Below are 23,165 nucleotides of genomic sequence, written 5' to 3'. Positions count from 1 at the left end.
TGCTCCGGGCATGTGCTGACGAACTGGCAGGTGTCTTCACTGACATTTTCAAAATTGAGTCTGTAATACCAACATGCTTTAAGCAGACCACCATAGTCCCTGTGCCCAAGAACACAAAGGCAACCTGCCTAAATGACTACAGACCTGTAGCACTCACGTCCGTAGCCATGAAGTGCTTTGAAAGGCTGGTAATGGCTCACATCAACACCATTATCCCAGAAACCCTAGACCCACTCCAATTCGCATACCGCCCAAACAGATCCACAGATGATGCAATCTCTATTGCACTCCACACTACCCTTTCCCACCTGGACAAAAGGAACACCTATGTGAGAATGCTATTCATTGACTACAGCTCAGCGTTCAACACCATAGTACCCTTAAAGCTCATCACTAAGCTAAGGAACCTGGGACTAAACACCTTCCTCTGCAACTGTATCCTGGACTTCCTGACGGGCCGCCCCTGATGACACAACAGTGGTAGGCCTGATCACCGACAACGAAGAGACAGCCTGTAGGGAGGTCAGAGACCTGGCCGGGTGTTTCCAGAATGACAACCTATCCTTCAACGTAACCAAGACTAAGGAGATGATTGTGGACTACAGGAAAAGGAGCACCGAGCACATCCCCATTCTCATTGACAGGGCTGTAGTGGAGCAGGTTGAGAGCTTCAAATTCCTTGGTCTCCACATCACCAACAAACTAGAATGGTCCAAACACACCAGTCATGAAGAGGGCACGACAAAGCCTATTCCCCCTCAGGAAACTAAAAAGATTTGGCATGGGTCCTGAGATCCTCAAAAGGTTCTACAGCTGCAACATTGAGAGCATCCTGACCGGTTGCATCACTGCCTGGTACGGCAATTGCTTGGCCTCCGACCGCAAGGCACTTCAGAGGGTAGTGCATACGGCCCAGTACATCACATGGGGCAAAACTGCCTGCCATCCAGGACCTCTACACCAGGCGGTGTCAAAGGAAGGCCATAAAAATGATCAAAGACCCCAGCCACCCCAGTCATAGACTGTTCTCTCTACTACCGCAGGGCAAGCGGTACCGGAGTCGAGGACAAACAGGCTTCTCAACAGTTTTTACCCCCAAGCCATAAGGCTCCTGAACAGGTAACCAAATGGTTACCCAGACTATTTGCATTGTGTTCCCCCCAACCCTTCTTTTACGCTGCTGCTACTCTCTGTTTATCTTATATGCATAGTCACTTTAACTATACATTCATGTACATAATACCTCAATTGGCCCGACAAACCAGTGCTCCCGCACATTGGCTAACTGGGCTATCTGCATTGTGTCCCACCACCCTCCAACCCCTCCTTTTGCGCTACTGCTTCTCTCTGTCCATCATATAGGCATAGTCACTTTACCCATACCCAAATGTCTTTTTACTGTTGTTTTATTTCTTTACTTACCTACACACACACACACACACACATACTTTTTCCCCCCGCACTATTGGTTAGAGCCTGTAAGTAAGCATTTCACTGTAAGGTCTACACCTGTTGTATTCGGCGCACGTAACAAATAAACTTTTACTTGATTTTACACCAACCAATTTGTTTCCATGAGGCCCCCACACTGGCCAATTTGTTTCCATGAGGCCCCCACACTGGCCAATTTGTTTCCATGAGGCCCCCACACTGGCCAATTTGTTTCCATGAGGCCCCCACACTGGCCAATTTGTTTCCATGAGGCCCCCCCACACTGGCCAATTTGTTTCCATGAGGCCCCCACACTGGCCAATTTGTTTCCATGAGGCCCCCAAACTGGCCAATGTTTTGTTGCCCACTGGGCTAAGGATGGAACAGCCCATCTGACATGCAGACTAGTCTTTCAATGGCCCTTTGAGTCGGATGATGACTGAACCAAAGACAGGTGAAAAGGAAATGGAGGAGGAGAAGGAAACATTGTCTCCACTGGAAGGAAGAAGAGAGGAGGAAACAGCAGCTGAGGGAAAGGTCTTGGAACAAAGAAAAGATCCAGGAGCTAAGCCTAAAGCAACAAAAAAGGCTTCATCCTCAACCACCAGCAGCACCAGAAGAACCAGGCAAGCACCTGGTTATCTTAAGGATTATGTGGTCGAGTTTCCCACACCAAAGGGCAAGCCCACCAGAGCTCAAAGTGGGGATGGATCAACTGTACGTTTCAGCCATCAACCATGGACTGTATCTTCAATATGCAACTCGGAATTGGATAAGGATTGGTGTCTGTCTTCACTTGTAGCCTGTGAGAAAGACCTGATCATGTGATAGAGAGCCATGTGAGTGAGAGGCAGTTCGGATTGCGCAGCACTCAGGGATAATGGCACAACGCACCACTCTGGGCCGAAAAAGGCATGCATTTTTTTACGGTGCATTACGGCCACAAAGGGGATGGTGCCGTGAAATTCTAGGCATTATCAAGTGCTTGTCAAATTGTGAATTAGAGACTATCGGAGTGTGTACAGCCAGTGCAAAAAAACAAAGCAGAGCTCATGCCTTTCAAGCAACTTTTTTCAATTCATCATTAGAGTCTCATCATGCAGCCTTACAATGTATTAAAAATCAAAACATAGTGTATAGTCCAACATTTGTAGAACAACTAAAGTTAACTTAATGTCTGTAAATCAAGTATATAGGAGTACCTATTTCTTTGTTAACCGCTCAACACAGAATAGCCGCATGTGCGCATTACCTCAAATCATTTGGAGAAAATATTTATATTTTATTCAGCTTTGTTCAATTGTATTCTTCATACTATTAAATAATATAAAATAATGCCACAGAATTCTAAGCAAATCTTATCTGCTAAATGAACTTGTGTATCCCATGGCCATTTGGCAAACCACATCCGACCTAACATAAGGACAACTCAGAGTATGCTATTCTGTTCTTCTGAAATAGACTACATTTTCTTCATATCATGCTCTTTGAGAACTATCTAAAATAAATAATTGATTTATTGTGATGGTGTAGGCTATATTACATGGATTTATTCAAACTCTTAAATTGTAGATATTCCAAACGTCTGCATCAGTGGCTTGTAGGCTATGTGTGGAAGCCAGTAGATTAACCTTTTTGGGATAGGGTGCAACATTTTCACTTTTGGAATGAATAGCGTGCCCAGAGTGAACTGCCTCATACTCTGTCCCAGATGCTAATATATGCACAGAAAATACTCTGAAGTTTCTAAAACTGTTTGAATGATGTCTGTGGGTATAACAGAACTCAAATGGCAGGCAAAAACCAGAGAAAAAATCCAAACAGGAAGTGGGAAATCTGAGGTTTGTAATTTTTGAACTCACCCCTATCGAATACACAGTGGGATATGGGTTATTTTGCATTTCCTAAGGCTTCCACTAGATGTCAACCGTCTTTAGAACGTTGTTTCAGGCTGCTCGTGTGAAGGGGGGCCGGACGGGAGCTGTTTGACTAAGGGGTCTGCCTACAGCCTCGTTCTCAGTCACGCACTTTCACTTGAGAGGTAGCTCTCGTTCCATTGCTTTTCTACAGACAATGGAATTCTCTGGTTGGAACATTATTGAAATTTTAAGATAAAAACATCATAAAGATTGATTCTGTAATTAGTTAGACAAGTTTCTTCGACCTATAATATAACTTTTGGAATGTTTCGTCCGAATGGACCAGATCACGCTTTTGGATTTGTTTACCAAACGCCCTAACAAAAGAAGCTATTGGACATAAATGGACATAAATGATGGACATTATCGAACAAAACAAGCATTTATTGTGGAATTGCGATTCCTGGGAGTGCATTCTGATGAAGATCATCAAAGGTAAGTGAACATTTATAATGCTACTTATGAATAATGTTGATTACCCAACATGGCGGATATTTCTCTGGCTGGTTTGGGCTCTGAGCGCCGTTCTCAGATTATGCTTTTTACGTAAAGTTTTTTTGAAATCTGACACAGCGGTTGCATTAAGGAGAAGTGTATCTAAAGTTCCATGTATAATAGTTGTATTTTCATCAACATTTATTATGAGTATTTCTGTGAATTCATGTGGCTCTCTGCAATATCACTGCATGTTTTGGAACTACTGAACGTAACACGCCAATGTAAAATAAGATTTTTGGATATAAATATGAACTTTACCTAACAAAACATACATGTATTGTGTAACATAAAGTCATATGAGTGTCATCTGATGAAGATCATCAAAGGTTAGTGATTCATTTTATCTCTATTTGTGCTTTTTGTGACTCCTCTCTATGGCTGGAAAAATGGCTGGGTTTTTCTGTGAGTTGGTGGTGACCTAGCATAATCGTCTGTGGAGCTTTCACTGTAGCATTTTTTAAATCAGACACTGTGGCTGGATTAACGAGAATTTTATCTTTAAAATGGTGCCAAATACTTGTATGTTTGAGAATTTTATTTATGAGATTTCTGTTGATTTAACCAGTCCTAGACAGGTTATTTAACTTATTTCACTGTATCACAATTCCAGTGGGTCAGAAGTTTACATACACATGGCTTCAATTGGAGGTGTAACTGTGGATGTATATCAAGGCCTACCTTCAAACTCAGTGCCTCTTTGCTTGACATCATGGGAAAATCTAAAAAAATCAGCCAAGACCTCAGAAAAAACCTCAGGATCTTGTCACGGTATCTGTGCATTCAAATTGCCATCTGTAAAATGCAATTGTGTTCGTTGACTGTAGCTTATGCCTGCCCATACCATAACCTCACAGCCACCATGGGGCACTCTGTTCACAACGTTCAGCAAACAATCAGCAAACCGCTTATCCACATGACGCCATGGGGCACTCTGACCATACATGTGGTCTGCAGTTTTGAGGTTGGTTTGACGTACTGACAAATTCTCTAAAAACGCCATTGGCTTATGGTAGAGAAATGAACATTAAATTCTCTGGAAACTGCTCTGGTGTACAAATCTGCAGTCAGCCTGCCAATTGAACACTCCCTCAAAACTTGAGACATCTGTGGCATTGTGTTGTCTGACAAAACTGCACATTTTAGAGTGGCCTTTTATTGTCCCCAGCACAAGGTGCACCTGTGTAATGACCTGTTGAGTGTAGGGGGCAGTATTTTGATGTTTGGATGAAAAACGTACCCAAATGAAACTGCCTATTTCTCAGACCCAGAATCTAGAATATGCATATAATTGAAATGGACATTGAAATATAATCTCCCGATGCATTTGAAAACAGTATATACCACACATATAACATACAGCAAATGGCTACATAACTACACATGCAGTAATAACAATTGGTGAAATTGTGAAATGTCCTATGTAGGAAACAGTTTGTGTCAAAACAAATACGTTGCTGCTAACACCTCTAAGGCTGTGTTTACACAGGTATCCCAATTCTGATATTTTTTGCACCAATTGGTCTTTAATCAGATCAGATATTTTGCCAAGAATTGGGCAAAATATCAGAATTGGGCTACCTGTGTAAACGCAGCCTAATACCTCTACTTCTAAATATTCTTGTAAAATGTATTTATTCATATGCCATTCATTATGAATCCTGTATTTAGTTTTGTTTGGTTAGGATTCATCTTGTTTATCACTGTAAAATCCTATAGAATGAAACTCAAAGATTTCTCTAATTTATTGAAAATAAAAAGCACAAATTTCCTAAGCATTCTGACGCTTGAAGATGTTTTTAAAGAATAGACACAGGTGGTATACTGTGAAACATTTTTGTTGCAGGAATTAAATTCCTCTGTTTTAATACCCAATTAAAATTAAACACTCTGTCAATTCATAAGAATTTGTATGACTCTTATTTGTATAAAATGGACAGAGCCCAGTCTTAAAGTCAATCAGCAGCTTTTATTCTCAAGAGTACTGCCCATTATATACAAATAAGAGTCATACAAATTCTTATGAATTGACAGAGTGTTTAATTTTAGTTTTAGTACTAGCCAGTCTCATCTCCGCTCCAGTACAATGGCTGTATGGTTCTCACATCGTCTCTCCCTATTAAGATAATTTATGACCGAGCCAAGGCCAGCTTGTGTAGATAAGCCTTCTAGCCAGTCTGGCTATAAGTTCATTCATTTCTACCATGGTACAGACAGTCATTGTTCTAATTATTGATTATATTTACACACATTATATTCAGTACTAGGATTAAACAGAAAAATCATACATATACAGTAACATAATAGTATTCTGATTAGTCAGTCCTGATTGAAATGTATACATAATTAGTCATTATTGATAAAAATTCCCTTAACAATTTTCCAAACCCCCAAAATGCCTTGTATCCAAAAAATACTTACCAGATATAAAAACCACACAAATCTATTCAAACAGTTCAACACCATAAACACAGAAAGTAGTAAATAGCTTTTGGAAATACACATAACGAATAATATATACAGTGCCTTGCGAAAGTATTCGGCCCCCTTGCACTTTGCGACCTTTTGCCACATTTCAGGCTTCAAACATAAAGATATAAAACTGTATTTTTTTGTGAAGAATCAACAACAAGTGGGACACAATCATGAAGTGGAACGACATTTTTTGGATATTTCAAACTTTTTTAACAAATCAATAACTGAAAAATTGGGCGTGCAAAATTATTCAGCCCCCTTAAGTTAATACTTTGTAGCGCCACCTTTTGCTGCGATTACAGCTGTAAGTCGTTTTGGGTATGTCTCTATCAGTTTTGCACATCGAGAGACTGAATTTTTTTCCCATTACTCCTTGCAAAACAGCTCGAGCTCAGTGAGGTTGGATGGAGAGCATTTGTGAACAGCAGTTTTCAGTTCTTTCCACAGATTCTCGATTGGATTCAGGTCTGGACTTTGACTTGGCCATTCTAACACCTGGATATGTTTATTTTTGAACCATTCCATTGTAGATTTTGCTTTATGTTTTGGATCATTGTCTTGTTGGAAGACAAATCTCCGTCCCAGTCTCAGGTCTTTTGCAGACTCCATCAGGTTTTCTTCCAGAATGGTCCTGTATTTGGCTCCATCCATCTTCCCATCAATTTTAACCATCTTCCTGATGTTTAAAATTCTTGATGCTGCCACCACCATGTTTGACAGTGGGGATAGGGTGTGTTCGGGGTGATGAGCTGTGTTGCTTTTACGCCAAACATAATGTTTTGCATTGTTGCCAAAAAGTTCAATTTTGGTTTCATCTGACCAGAGCACCTTCTTCCACATGTTTGGTGTGTCTCCCAGGTGGCTTGTGGCAAACTTTAAATGACACTTTTTATGGATATCTTTAAGAAATGGCTTTCTTCTTGCCACTCTTCCATAAAGGCCAGATTTGTGCAATATACGACTGATTGTTGTCCTATGGACAGAGTCTCCCACCTCAGCTGTAGATCTCTGCAGTTCATCCAGAGTGATCATGGGCCTCTTGGCTGCATCTCTGATCAGTCTTCTCCTTGTATGAGCTGAAAGTTTACAGGGACGGCCAGGTCTTGGTAGATTTGCAGTGGTCTGATACTCCTTCCATTTCAATATTATCGCTCGCACAGTGCTCCTTGGGATGTTTAAAGCTTGGGAAATCTTTTTGTATCCAAATCCGGCTTTAAACTTCTTCACAACAGTATCTCGGACCTGCCTGGTGTGTTCCTTGTTCTTCATGATGCTCTCTGCACTTTTAACGGACCTCTGTGACTATCACAGTGCAGGTGCATTTATACGGAGACTTGATTACACACAGGTGGATTGTATTTATCATCATTAGTCATTTAGGTCAACATTGGATCATTCAGAGATCCTCACTGAACTTCTGGAGAGAGTTTGCTGCACTGAAAGTAAAGGGGCTGAATAATTTTGCACGCCCAATTTTTCAGTTTTTGATTTGTTAAAAAAGTTTGAAATATCCAATAAATGTCGTTCCACTTCATGATTGTGTCCCACTTGTTGTTGATTCTTCACAAAAAAATACAGTTTTATATCTTTATGTTTGAAGCCTGAAATGAGTCAAAAGGTTGCAAAGTTCAAGGGGGCCGAATACTTTCGCAAGGCACTGTAGCTTATACTCAAGACTAGATCAACCAATATGTCTATGTGATAAACTTAGAAATAAGGTTATGGCTTTATGAACTACAGTATAGTAGCATAGTAGAGCTGGAAGACTTCCCATCTATGTTAGTTGTCTTCAAAGCTGCCGTTGCTGCTGCAGTTGGAGTGGAAGCGCATGGTGCTCATAGGGTCTGACACATACCCTGAAGGAGGTAGGACACAGAGGTCAGGGGTTAGGGATGATCCACAGCCAGGTCCTTTCCCAACACACACCAACACCAGCTTTGGCTGTACTCCATTTGAAATGATGAAGTTCTGTAATACCGGTATAGGATTGATGAGTGTCTTCATTAATATGCTTTTTACCATTTCGGTCAATAGGTGGAAACTGCATATTCCTCCTCAGTTCATCCAGAGATGGACCTTGGGAATCACGTCGTCCCTCGCTGAAAATAAATCATCCATGAGCTGTTATAAGGCTGAATATAGTGATTCTGTTTACATAATCAACCTCTACTACATAATATGACAATCTGCATCAAGTGGTTACAGACACGTTTTGTATAATGATCTTTTTAAAATAATGAAAGATTGAGGAGGCAGAGTTAGACGAGGCAGGTGTAAACACATCTCTGATGTCCTCTGATGAATCTAGCATGACCCCCTGTGTAACAGCACAGGACCCCATAACCACACTCTCTCACTTCTACATCTAATATAAACAAAATGGATGAAACATTTGATTAACTGCCAGTCTGCCAGGACATTTCTAACAGGCAGAGACTTCAGCAGTAGAGAACTCACACAAATCTAACTTCAGTTACTGTGTCCCTGGACACCGAATTCCTACTAGTACTGGCCTTTACACTTAACTTGGTTATGCTTAGCAATCCAGTATATAGGCCACAGAGACAGAAACAGAGACGGAGACGGAGACAAAGGTCAACATGCCCTAATAGAAAAGAGAGAAACATTTGAAACTCCTTCAGTGAAACTCTCTAACCTACTCTCTCTGTATTGTGGTCATCTGTATGTGGAGAAGACTATATGATATACTAGCCTGGTCCCAGATAGGTGTGTGCTGTGTAGCCAACTTGAAAATAAAAGAGAGTTGCACACTCTGGGGGCTCAGATGCAAAAATGTAATATCCAACGTTTCGACAGCCAAGCTGTCTGTCTGTCGACACGTTGGATATTACATTTTTGCATCTGAGCTCCTAGAGTGTGCTCCTCTCTTTTATTTTCAAGTTTTCTACTCTGCTAGCCAGCACCTCGCGTTTCTTTTTCTTCTCGATTGCTGTGTAGCCAACACCTATAGTCATTATCAACGCCAGGAAACGACCAGGTTAGTGAAGCCCTACCTCTGAGTCCAGACTGCGTAGGCACGGGCGTTGAGGGCGTACTCCAGTTCAAAGCGGGAACGGAGGGCGGCCACGTGACTTCGACCAGGACTGCCCCTCGCCAGGCAGTCAGACGAGCCAGAGGGGGACAAGGACCCACTGCTGTTACTGGAGGCTGGGGACATCAACTGTGGATCACACACATACATGTATGACATTATCATCAACAAGTGTCACATGGACAGGCAAGAAAGCGGTGAACTTTCTGAAAATGTAAGCAGCATATGTTTGTTCCACTCTGGTGTAGATTCACATACTATAGAAAAACACCATACCTCCACATTGCATAGGCATTCCTCTAGTGTGGCCAGCACCTCAGAGAACTCAGGTCTATCCTGATTCGGAGGAGATAAAATAGGATTATTTAACCTAGAAACTCTCTTCACAGAAAAAAGACACACACACACACACACACAGCTGTGCTTTCTCAGTCTGCCTGTCTGTGTGGTTATGCGGATCTACCCACACATGAATCGAAGGTGAACTCTACTTGAAAAGCAGGCTTTCCATCTCCTTCTTCACTGTAAGACAACAAACACAGAGCCAGATTCTACTTCACTGTAAGACAACAAACACAGAGCCAGATCCTACTTCACTTTAAGACAAGAAACATAGAACCAGATCCTACTTTACTGTAAGAGAACAAACACAGAGCCAGATCCTACTTCACTGTAAGACAACAAACACAGAGCCAGGTCCTACTTCACTGTAAGACAACAAACACAGTGACATATCCTACTTCACTGTAAGACAACAAACACAGTAACAGATCCTACTTCACTTTAAGACACCCCGGTAATGGTTGAAATGCTCAATGGAATACAGTAGATTGTCTTTCCATTAAATCTATAAGAACGATAAAGCTTTGTCTGGGATTTATTTTGATGCGTGTTCATTTTTTGTGGAATTGGAAAATGTAATAATTAATACAGTTGAAAAATATACAAATTAGTTCCGCTGAACATAAAACAATTTACGAAAATGAACACTCGGATTACAGTGATATTATGTCTGATCTCGCAAACAATTAAATGTTTGTTATGATGGGTGTAATATAGAGATGATTTTTAATCAAAGGGTATCCTGCTATTGACACTCTTGCTGAATTATGCAAGAGAAAGTGAAAACAACAGTAATTAATGAGGCAGTATAGACAGCACAGCTGAGGGCAGGTAGGGTAGACATAGAAAGTCTTTGGCAGGTTGCAGCCCTGTTCCACCCCTTTATGTTATTTCTGACATTTTATTGCATTATTATTATTTTACCCCCTTTTTCTCCCCAATTTCGTGGTATCCAATTGATAGTTACTGTCTCGTCTCATCGCTACAACTCCCGTACGTGCTCGGGAGAGACGAAGGTCGAGAGACATGCGTCCTCCCGAAACACAACCCAACCATGCCGCATTGCTTCTTAACACAGCGCGCATCCAACCCGGAAGCCAGCCGCACCAATGTGTCGGAGGAAACACTGTACACCTAGCGACCTGGTAAGCGTGCACTGTGCCCGGCCCGCCACAGGAGTCGCTAGTGTGCAATGAGACAAGGATATCCCTACTGGCCAAACCCTCCCTAACCCAGACAATGCTAGGCCAATTGTGCATCACCCCATGGACCTCCCGGTCACGGCCGGCTGCGACAGAGCCTGGGCTCGAACCCAGAGTCTCTGGTGTCTTTATGTTAATTTATTAGTACCTAGCACTTAGCTCACATGAGCGTAGCATACTTAGCACATGAACTTAGCTCACATGAATTTAGCTCATATGTAAGTATACGTAGCACTTAGTATAGTTAGCTCATGAACTTAGCTCACATGAACTTAGCATATGTAGCATTTAGCTCACATGACCGTAGCATACTTAGCACATGAATTTAGTTCACATGAACTTAAGTCACATGAACTTAGTTCATATGAACTTAGCTCACATAAATGTAGTGGTCTTTACGCTCTACGGAATCGACACTGACCTCTGGACAGACATTCCAGCCCCTCATTAGCATGGCAGAGATGGGTTTGGGTATGGAGTAGCCAATAGGAGGTCGGATGTGGTGGTAGGCCATGTCTGCAGCTGCTGCAGCTTGATGAGGACAGGGAGAATCCAACATATATAACATGCTTGAAACAATCCAATACTGACTCATTGATTCACATTCTCCCAAACCAGATTGGTGTGTTTTTATTCATGCAGAGGTTACCAGGTTTCAGGTGGGCAAAGGGGATCTCTCCAGTGAGCAGCTCCCACAAACACAGGGCATAGCTGAACATGTCAGCCTTGACAGTATAGCGTGTACACTGGGTGAATATCTCTGGGGCCATCCAGCGCAGGTTCTGTACACCAACACAAGAGTCAAATTAGCAACGCAAAACACTCTGGCTACCATGGACAAATGGTTCCTCAGCGAAGGCTTCACTCCAGGGAGCACTCGCACTCACACTCACTAGCACAAACACACATTTAATTAACCTTGTGGGGACACAATTTATAACCATTCAAAATCCTATTTTCCATTATCCTAACCTTAATCCCAAAACCTAACCTTAACCCTAAACTCTGAACCCTAAACCTAATGCTATTCCTACCTTAACCCTAAACCTACTAGAAATAGCATTTGACCTTGTGGGACAGATATTTGTTTGTTTACTATTCTTGTGGGGACTTCTGGTCCCCACAAGTATAGTTAAACGCACACACACACACACACACACACACACATTTATGGTATGGAAGTTGGACTAACCCCTGGCTGCTTGGTCATATTGTCCACAACCTCGGATAACAGAAATCTGGATTCTAAAGAGAAAAAAAAGGGGTTCAAGATTCTAATAATGAGGTTAGTGAGGCAGCCATTTTTATTTCAATATCAAGTCACTTCTGTGTAACAATTTAGTACCTTACTGTAATAGTTTCCCATAAAAAATATCTCAAGCAAGCATTTTGTTAGGACTGTCTTGGAGCGTTCTAAGTCGGGAGGGGGAGGGATATGTAATCTGGTAAATAGCTGTTATTGGGCCTTCATGACAAATTCGTTATAGGAAAATGCTACTTTACCAACTGTAATCTGTCTTCATTATATTGTATGTTTATACTGTACCAGTCAAAAGTTTGGATATATACTCGTTCCAGGGTTTTTCTTGATTTTTACTATATTCTACATTGTAGATTAATAGCAATGACATCAAAATGATGAAATAACACATATGGAATCATGTAGTAACCAAAAAAGTGTTAAACAAATCAAAATATGTTTTATATTTGAGATTCTTCGAAGAGGCCAGCTTTGCACAGCTTATGACAAGTGCTATATGTGTTATGATAGCTTTGCACACTCTTGGCGTGTGCCTTGTTAAAAGTTGACTTGAGGAATTTCTTTCCATCTTAACTCGATAGCCCTATTTGGTAAAAGCCCAAGTCCACATTATGGCAAGAACAGCTCAAATAAGCAAAGAGAAACGACAGTCCATTATTACTTTAAGACATGAAGGTCAGTTGCAAAAACCATCAAATAAAATAAAATAAAAATTGTCACATGCACCGAATACAACAGGTAGACCTTACAGTGAAATGCTTACTTACAAGAAAATACCTTTAAAAATGAAGACATAAAAGTAACAAATAATTAAAGAGCAGCAGTAAAAAAAACAATAGCTAGGTGATATACAGGGGTACCGGTACAGAGTCAATGTGCTGGGGCACCGGTGTCGAGGTAACTGAAATAATATGTACATGTAGGTAGAGTTATTAAAGTGACTATGTATAGATAATAGCAGAGAGTAGCAGCAGCATAGAAGAGGGGGAGGGGCAATGCAAATAGTCTGGGTAGCCATTTGATTAGATGTTCAGGAGTCTTATGGCTTGGGGGTAGAAGCTGTTTAGAAGCCTCTTGGACCTAGACCTACCACACGGTTCTGTTTTCCATGTGGTAGCAGAGAGAACAGTCTATGACTAGGGTGGCTGGAGTCTTTGACAATTTTTAGGGCCTTCCTCTGACACCGCCTGGTATAGAGGTCCTGGATGGCAGGAAGCTTGGCCCCGGTGATGTACTGGGCCGTATGCACTACCCTCTGTAGTGCCTTCCAGTTGGAGGCCGAGCAGTTGCCATACCAGGCAGTGATGGAACCCGTCAGGATGCTCTCGATGGTGCAGCTGTAAAACCTTTTGAGAATCTGAGGACCCATGTGTCACACCCTGACCTTAGTATTCTTTGTTTTCTTTATTGTTTTGGTTAGGTCAGGGTGTGACATGGGTGATGTATGTGTTTTTGTACTGTTTAGGTTTTTTTGTAGGTTTATGGGGTCGTTTACTATGTAGGTGTTTATGTATGTGTATGGTTGCCTAGATTGGTTCTCAATTAGAGGCAGCTGTTTATCGTTGTCTCTAATTGGGAACCATATTTAGTCAGCCATCTTTGGGTATTTCGTGGGTTATTGTCTATGTCTAGTTGCCTGTGTCTGCACTAGTATTATTATAGCTTCACGTCCGGTTTGTTGTTTTGTATAGTTAAGTGTTCTTCGTCTTCATTAAAAGTATGTATTCATCTTACGTTGCGCCTTGGTCTCCTCCGTACGACGAACGTGACACCATGTCAAATCTTTTCAGTCTCCTGATGGGGAATATGTCTTGTTGTGCCCCCTTCACAACTGTCTTGATGTGCTTTGACCATGTTCGTTTGTTGGTGATGCGGACGCCAAGGACCTTGAAGCTCTTAATCTGCTCCACTACAGCCTTGTCGATGAGAATGGGGGCATGCTCGGTACCCCTTTTCCTGTAGTCCACAATCATCTCCTTTGTCTTGATCACGTTGAGGGAGAGGTTGTTGTCCTTGCACCACACAGTCAGGTCTCTGACCTCCCAATAGGCTGTCTCATCATTGTCGGTGATCAGGCCTACCATTCTTGTGTCATCAGCAAACTTAATGATGGTTTTGGAGTGGTGCCTGGCCGTGCAGTCATGAGTGAACAGGGAATACAGGAGGGGACTAAGCATGCACCTCTAAGGGGCCCCTGTGTTGAGGATCAGTGTGTCGGATGTGTTGTTAACTACCCTTAAAATCTGGGGGTGGCCCGTCAAGAAGTTCAGGATACAGTTGCAGAGGGAGGTGTTTAGTCCCAGGGTCCTTAGCTTATTGATGAGCTTTGAGGGCACTATGGTGTTGAACGGTGAGCTGTAGTCAATGAACAGCATTCTCATATAGGTGTTCCTATTGTCCAGGTGTGAAAGGGCAATAGAGATTGCATCATCTGTGGCTCTTTTGGGGTGGTATGCAAATTGAAGTGGGTCTAGGATTTCTTGGATAATGATGTTGATGTGAGCCATGACCAGCCTTTCAAAGCACTCCATGGCTACAGACGTGAGTGCTACAGGTCGCTAGTCATTTAGGCAGGTTAAGTGTTCTTGGGAACAGGGACTATGATGGTCTGTTTGAAACATGTTGGTATTACAGGGAGGGGTTGAAAATGTCAGTGAAGGCACTTGCCAGTTGGACAGCGCATGCTTGGAGCACACGCCCTGGTAGTTCGTCTGGCCCTGTGGCCTTGTGAATGTTGACCTGTTTAAAGGTCTTCCTCTCATCGGCTGCATAGAGCGTGATCACACAGTCTTCCAGAACAGCTGATGCTCTCATGCATGCTTCAGTGTTACTTGCCTCGAAGCAAGCATAAAAGTTACTCAGCTCGTCTGGTACGCTCGTGTCACTGGGCAGCTCGCGACTGTGCTTCCCTTTTTAATCCGTAATAATAGCCCTGACACATCCAACGAGGATTGGAGCCGGTGTCGTACGATTCAATCTTTGTACTGTATTGAGGCTTCGCTCTTTGATGGTTCGTAGGAGGGCATAGCGAGATTTCTTATAATCTTCCGGGTTAGAGTCCCGCTACTTGAAAGTGGCAGCTCTACCCATGACTCCTGGTTGTACGTACAGTCACTGTGGGGACAACGGTTTCAATGCACTTATTGATCAAGCGCTATGATGAAACTGGCTCTCATGAGGACCGCCACAGGAAAGGAAGACCCAGAGTTACATCTGCTGCAGAGGACAAGTTCATTTGAGTTAACTGCACCTCAGATTGCAGCACAAATAAATGCTTCATAGAGTTCAAGTAACAGACACATCTCAACATCAGCTGTTCAGAGGAGACTGCGTGAATGAGGCCTTCATGGTCTAATTGCTGCAAAGAAACCACTACTAAAGGACACCAATAATAAGACACTTGCTTGGGCCAAGAAACACAAGCAATGGGCATTAGACTGGTGGAAATGTGTCCTTTGGTCTGATGAGTCACCTTTGGTCTGCATGTGTGGTTCCCACCGTGAAGCATGGAGAAGGAGGTTTGATGATGTGGAGGTGCTTTGCTGGTGACACTGTTTGTGATTTATTTAGAATTCAAGGCACACTTAACCAGCATGGCTTCCACAGCATTCTGCAGCAATACACCATCCCATCTGGTTTGAGCTTATTGGTTCTTTCATGGAGTGCTGTATCAGATGACCTGGCCCCCACAATCACCTGACCTCAACCCAATTGAGATGGTTTGGGATGAGTTGGACCACAGAGTGAAGGAAAATCAGTGCTCAGCATATGTGGGAACTCCTTCAAGACTGTTGGAAAAGCATTCCTCATGAAGCTGGTTGAGAGAATGCCAAGAGTGTGCAAAGCAGTCATCAAGGCAAAGGGTGTCTACTTTGAAGAATCTCAAATTACTTATTATTATTTTACACTTTTTTGGTTACAACATGTACATGATTCCATATGTGTTACTTCATAGTTTTGATGTCTTCACTATTATTCTGCAATGTAGAAAAGAGTAATGATAAAGACTAACCCTTGAATGAGTAGGCGTGTCCAAACTTTTGACTGGTACTGTATTTTGTTGCTTACCTCCAAAATCAGCCACCACAGCATGACCATCCTCATAGAGTAGAATGTTGTGACTAAAAGAAGCAAATGTCATTATTGGAAGAATAACTCAAAACAATTAATTTCACATAGTCACTACATCTTCAATTCAACATCTACTGTATACCACTCATTGTGCTTCATTTCTACATAGATTAAGACCCAGTATAAATTCCCCACAAAACACACATGCACCCAGCACATCTCCCAACCCCCACACACAAAGCCCCACTGACCCCCACCCTCCACCGACCTGTTGAGGTCCCTGTGGATGATGGGCTGAGTGAGGTTGTGCAGGTACTCCATGCCCTTGGCCACGTCGATGGCGATGATGAGCTTGGACTGCAGATCGATGATCCTGTCCGTTGACACATCATTACACATCATTAGAAGAACAACCCCAACACTAAGTAAGAGAGGTCGATGCTCCTTGGCCCTACCAATCAACTGATACCACGGTACACAGCAGAAGATCAATAAGTCAGCTCATAGACTGTTAGACTTTATCTAAATGCAGAGTAACACTTATTATAAACTGGGTGGATTGAGCCCTGAATGTTGATTGGTTGACAGCCATGGTATATCAGACAGTATACCACAGGTATGACAAAACATGTATCAGAGTAACACTTAGTATAGATCAATGATGATAGGTTGGAGAAACGGATGTGAAGACACTACCAAGAAATAAGACATTAAACCGTTCACAACAATTGTTTTACAGCCACAATCTGCACGTTTGCAAGTAGACAAATTTCCATAAAAAATACTGGATGATGGATCGACAACAGCACTGAACATTATACTTAAGTACCAATTAAAAAGTTTAAGTAACGCTTTAATGTAGATGTTCTTATGAATAATGCCTTTATAACAACTATATAACACATTATAACATTCATAAACTGTCATAAGTATTTTTAAATAGTTATGAGTAACGGCATGAGATGTTATAAAACCGGTTATAATGACCTTCTATAACATCTCATGTCATTACTAATGAATATTTAAAACTACTTATTACTGCTTACAAGTGTTATAATGTGTTATATAAACTCAGCAAAAAAGAAACGTCCCTTTTTCAGGACCCTGTCTTTAAAAGACAATTAATAAAAATCCAAATAACTTCACAGATCTTCATTGTAAAGGGTTTAAACACTGTTTCCCATACTTCATATGGTTCAATGAACCATAAACAATTCATGAACATGCACCTGTGGAATGGTTATTAAGACACTAACAGCTTACAGACGGTAGGCAATTAAAGTCACAGTTATGAAAACTTAGAACACTCAAGAGGCCTTTCTACTGATTCTGATAAACACCAAAAGAAAGATGCCCAGGGTCCCTGATCATCTGCGTGAACGTGCCTTAGGCATGCAGCAAGGAGGTGTCATGATGTGGCCCTTTCTGGGTATAGATTGTGGCTTCCCCCTCTCTCACTCTCTCCTACACCCAGGTTCTGTTATCTCAGGTCATAAATTCCTGGCAAAAGGCTGAGAGAGGCTGAACTGAGGGCTTGAAGGCCTGTTGGAAGACAGGTCCTCACCAGACATCCCCGGCAACAACGTCGCCTATGGGCACAAACCCACGGTCACTGGACCAGACAGGACTGGCAAAAACTGCTCTTCTCTGATGAATCAAGGTTCTGTCTCACCAGCATTGATGGTCGGATTCACGTTTATCGTCGAAGGAATGAGCGTTACACTGAGGCCTGTACTCTGGAGCAGGATCATTTTGAAGGTGGAGTGTCCGTCATGGTCTGGGGTGGTGTGTCACCGCATCATCGGACTGAGTTTGTAGTCATTGCAGGCAAACTCAATGCTGTGCGTTACAGGGAAGACATCCTCCTCCCTCATGTGGTAACCTTTCTGCAGGCTCAACCTGACATGACCCTCCAGCATGACAATGACCCACCAGCCATACTGCTCGTTCTGTGCGGGATTTCCTGCAAGACAGGAATGTCAGTGTTCTGCCATGGCCAGCGAGGAGCCCGGATCTCAATCCCATTGAGCACCTCTGGGACCTGTTGGATCGGAGGGTGAGGGCTAGGTCCATTCCCCCCAGAAATGTCCGGGAACTTGCAGGTGCCTTGGTGGAAGAGTTGGGTAACATCTCACAGCAAGAACTGGCAAATCTGGTACAGTGCATGACCCTCCAGTCTTTCTTTTCCTTATACAGAACCCCTACACCCCCTCACACCCCATCTCCCCACGACTTGAGCTCGAGAGTCTAGGGGGTACCATAAATCTGCCTCTCAAACACTACCTATTCCAACCTTTCATCCCCATGTGCATCCCCATGTTCATCTTCCTCAGTGTGTTTAAATAAAGTTCCAGTGTGTTTAAATAAAGTTCCTGTGTGTTAACTGTTGGACTGCTTTATTCCCCTGTAACCGTGTCAGTGAGTCACAGACCAGTAAGATACGTAGTGCCGGGACAGAGAAAGGGGAAGTGAGAAAAAAAGGGCCGTAAAAATAAACTGATCTGCCCCTACGCCTCTCACTGTGTCTAAACAACAGCTCCGGAAGAGATGGCACATTATGTGCAAGATATGAAAATGAGATGCACAAGATATATAGATGCACACAGATACAACACAGCTTGCACGAAAAGCAGTGGAAGAACTGCCAGTTTTCATTCAATTGGATGACCACCAAATTCATATCTCATTATGTCGAACAGAATTATACAACTGAACAGCTGAATTGAGGTTCCTAGACCTAGGGAGTAACAAGATCTCTCAGATTACAGAGAACAGTTTCTTTGGCCTGCAAAGCTTAGAGACTTTAACACTGTTCAATAAATCCATCATGCAAACTGCAACATTTGCATTCATCAACCTCACTTCGCTGACAACCATAGATTCAGGGTACATTTACTATCCATCCAGCCAGTGGGAGAAACATGTGAGTGTGAGTGTGAATCTGACGCACATATTCGGTCGAGTCTTCCCTCAAGTGCTGACTAACATGATTATAAGCTCCTGGTGTCCTCTCAACATCACCGTCGGCAGCAACAGCACCCCAAAACCAGGCTTCACCCTGCAGCTCTTCGCTCCATTGAATGTGATATTCCAGGACTGCTGGAGACCATTCTTCCAGTCTGTTGTCAAACTCAGGGCTGTAACAGGACATCTTCTGTGTGGGTCTCACTTCGTCGCAAAGTACTTCCTCTCTCTGCAGGAGTTTGAGTTGGTACTCTCACCAGAGTTTGTGAGAAAACCAACTGTGGACATGAATAATCTGAACAGGCTTGTGCAGCTGAGGCATTTGAAGCTGACAGGAGTGGACCTCATCGTGCAGCCAGTGCTGAGCATCATGTTCCACAACCTAACAAGGCTGGAGAGCCTGAGCTTGATCGAATGTAGGATCCTCACTCTGGAGGAGGATCTGAGCAGAGACCTGCCCTCCCTCATTTTGATTCAAATCCAATCCCGAGAGGAGTTTAGTATGTTAGAGGGCTTTCCAGAGCCACTGACCAGCCTGGGGAATATGGAGCTCTTCAGTCCTTGCCTGCACTGCAGCTGTGACAACGCCTGGCTGGACACCTGGGTCAGGAGACAGACACAAGTCCAGGTCATTTTTTTAGCAAAATTGGGAATTGGAGTTGACATGCAAAAATGAAGGTGGCGTCCAGAACTTCCCCAGGTACTCTGCGGCCCACTGTTCCCTGGACATGGACTTTGTCCTGTTCCTCTGCACCTCACTGGGCCTGCTCCTCTTCATGCTGGTGGTGCTGCTCCATCAGCTGGCCAGGGACTACCTAATGGCCTTCTACCACATCGCCCGTGGCTGGCTGGAGGAGGCTGTGCAGAGGCCCAACCCCAGTGGTCGTCACCACTACGATGCATTTGTGTCATACAGTGGGAAAGACAAGCACTGGGTGGTGGAGCAGCTGTTGCTGGGCCTGGAGCAGAGGGGACCTCCCTTCCTTTGTCTCGGTCTACACCGCAGGGACTTCCAGCTGGGGAAGGACATCGTGGACAACATCACAGACAGCCTCTACAACAGCCTCTACACCCTGTGTGTGGTGAATGTTGGCCTGTTTAAAGGTCTTACTCACATCGCTATGGAGAGCGTGATCACACAGTCGTCCGGAACAGCTGGTGCTCTCACGCATGCTTCAGTGTTGCTTGCCTCAAAGCGTGCATAGATGTAATTTAGCTCGTCTGGTAGGCTTGTGTCACTGGGCAGCTCGCGGCTGTGCTTCCCTTTGTAGTCCGTAATAGTTTGCAAGCCCTGCCACATCCAACGAGCATCGGAGCCGGTGTAGATGGATTTAATCTTTGTCCTGTATTGACGCATAATGGGATTTCTTAGAAGCGTCCAGGTTAGAGTCCCGCTCCTTGAAAGCGGCAGCTCAACCCTTTAGCTCAGTGCAGATGTTGCCTGTAATCCATGGCTTCTAGTTGGGGTATCTACGTACAGTCACTGTGGGGACGACGTCATCGATGTACTTATTGATGAAGCCGGTGACTGATGTGGTGTCTTCCTCACTGCCATTGGAAGAATCCCAGAACATATTCCAGTCTTTGCTAGCAAAACAGTCCTGTAGCTTAGCATCTGCGTTATCTGACCACGTCCGTATTGAGCGAGTCACCGGTACTTCCTTTTTTTCATTTTTGCTTGTAAGCAGGAATCAGGAGGATATAGTTATGGTCAGATTTTCCAAATGGAGGGCGAGGGAGAGCTTTGTACGCATCTCTGTGTGTGTAGAAAAGGTGGTCTAGAGTTTTTTCCCTCTGGTTGCAAATTGAACATGCTGGAAAAATGAGGTAAAACTGATTTAAGATTCCCTGCATTAAAGTCCCCGGCCACTAGGTGTTTCCTTGTTTGCTTATGGCTTTATACAGCTCGTTGAGTGCAGTCTTAGTGCCAGCATCGGTATGTACTGGTAAATAGACAGCTACAAAAAATATAGATGAAAACTGTGAGGGAAAAATTATGTATTCACCTTATTTGTTTGAGATTAATAGTTAGAAATTATTAACTAAACAAATAATGTAGTAAGACATTTCTTTCCTTCATTCTGAGTGAACTGAGAGGAGTTTTTTGAAGCTGGGGCTGGCAACTGATTAAGTGATGGCTAGGTAAAAACCTACAGCTGGCATTCCATAGATAAGATCCGGTGGGTGTCACCGAGATAGAGGGAGCCTGGAGGAACAGAATAAAGGCCTCAGTATTCCTAATCTTCCTGGCATCTGGGAGACAGCACCAGAGGCAGATGACCAGAGGATGAACCCAAAGTGGCTTACGGTGCCCCCAGTCACCAGGGGGGAGGGGGGTTCAACCAGCTATGACATTCTTGGTATGAGGTACAGTTGAAGTAGGAAGTTTACATAGACTTAGGTTGGAGTCATTAAAAATGGTTTTTCTACCACTCCACAAATTTATTGTTAACAAACTATAAATCTAAAGAAATCAGCCAAGACCTCAGAAAGGAGACGCTTTCTGTCTCCTGGAGATGAACTTTGGTGCAAATCCATCCCAGAACAACAGCAAAGGACCTTGTGAAGATGCTGGAGGAAACAGGTACAAAAATATCTATATCCACAGTAAAACGAGTCCTATATCGACATAACCTGAAAGGCAGCTCAGCACGGAAGAAGCCACTGCTCCAAAACCGCCATAAAAAAAGACAGACTACGGTTTGCAACTGCACATGGGGACAAAGATCGTACTTTTTGGAAAAATGTCCTCTGGTCTGATGAAACAAAAATAGAACTGTTTGGCCATAATCACCATCATTATCTTTGGAGTAAAAGGGGGAGGCTTGCAAGCAAAAGAACACCATCCCAACTGTGAAGCACAGGGGTGGCAGCATCATGTTGTGGGGGTGCTTTGCTGCAGGATGGACTGGTGCACTTCACAAAATAGATGGAAAAATTAGGTAAGAAAATTATATGGATATATTGAAGCAATATCTCAAGACATCAGTCAGGAACAATTTGGTCGCAAATTTGTCTTCCAAATGGACAATGACCCCAAGCATACTTCCAAGTTGTAGCAAAATGGCTTAAGGACAACAAAGTCAAGGTATTGGAGTGACAAAGCCCTGAACTCAATCCTATAGAACATTTGTGGGAAGAACTGAAAAAGTGTGTGCAACCAAGGAGGCCTACAAACCTGACTCAGTTACACCAGCTCTGTCAGGAGGAATGGGCCAAAATTCACCCAACTTATTGTGGAAAGCTTGTGGACGTTTAACCCAAGTTAAACAATTTAAAGGCAATGCTACCAAATACTAATTGAGTGTATGTAAACTTCCGACCCACTGGGAATGTGATGAAAGAAAGAAAAGCTGAAATAAATCATTCTCTCTACTATTATTCTGACATTTCACATTCTTAATATAAAGTGGTGATCCTAACTGACCTAAGACAGGGAATTGTTACTACGATTAAATGTCAGGAATTGTGAAAAACAGAGTTTAAATGTACTTGGCTAAGGTGTATGTAAACCTCCGATTTCAACTGTATATAAGCATCAGCATGGCCTGTAAAGGGTAGGCTCTCAGCCTAACAGTCAACAGTTTCATTATTGCAATAATTAATCGATATTAAATAAAGATGATTGTTTGAAGAAATTACCAAGTCTCTCTCAGTACTGAATGTCAATAACATTTTTGCCGATGGGGATGGGATCTGCAACTTCATCAACTTCATCTGTGCACAGGGGGATCAGAAATTGGGATCCCAGGGAATATCACACTCATTATTGAGCAGCTGGAACCAGTGGCATGCCAGAGGGGTGTCCAGGGTGGCACTGGACACCCCTGACATCTGATTGGCCACCGCAAAATGTAATTCACTACTGGCAGTTTGATGCTAATTGATATCTCATTTCACCTCTAGTTGAAAGAAACATTTATTTTGACATTTGGTGGCGCATTTTTCAAATC

The 23,165-nt window shown here is 42.9% G+C and overlaps 1 protein-coding gene across 2 annotated transcripts in view; it reads right to left on the bottom strand.

Moving 5' to 3' along the window:
* Positions 1-7,927: 7,927 nt before the first annotated feature.
* tnni3k (TNNI3 interacting kinase) overlaps positions 7,928-23,165 on the bottom strand; it is a 61,313-nt gene continuing 46,075 nt past the window's right edge. The window contains exons 17-25 of one of the 2 annotated variants that reach the window (XM_020479743.2): positions 16,517-16,621; positions 16,246-16,298; positions 12,109-12,161; positions 11,566-11,698; positions 11,338-11,447; positions 9,649-9,708; positions 9,335-9,501; positions 8,340-8,419; positions 7,928-8,176 (exon numbers count right to left, since the gene is read on the bottom strand). In XM_020479743.2, coding sequence (XP_020335332.1) covers positions 8,100-8,176; positions 8,340-8,419; positions 9,335-9,501; positions 9,649-9,708; positions 11,338-11,447; positions 11,566-11,698; positions 12,109-12,161; positions 16,246-16,298; positions 16,517-16,621 — 838 coding nt within the window. In that variant the 3' untranslated portion in view covers positions 7,928-8,099. The remainder of the gene's footprint in view (positions 8,177-8,339; positions 8,420-9,334; positions 9,502-9,648; positions 9,709-11,337; positions 11,448-11,565; positions 11,699-12,108; positions 12,162-16,245; positions 16,299-16,516; positions 16,622-23,165) is intronic. The other variant, XM_031822442.1, reaches the window with a different exon arrangement.

The sequence above is a fragment of the Oncorhynchus kisutch genome, linkage group LG4 (assembly GCF_002021735.2).
Source record: "Oncorhynchus kisutch isolate 150728-3 linkage group LG4, Okis_V2, whole genome shotgun sequence".
Classification (NCBI taxonomy): Eukaryota; Metazoa; Chordata; class Actinopteri; order Salmoniformes; family Salmonidae; genus Oncorhynchus; species Oncorhynchus kisutch.
This window is presented reverse-complemented; position numbering and strand designations above follow the sequence as displayed.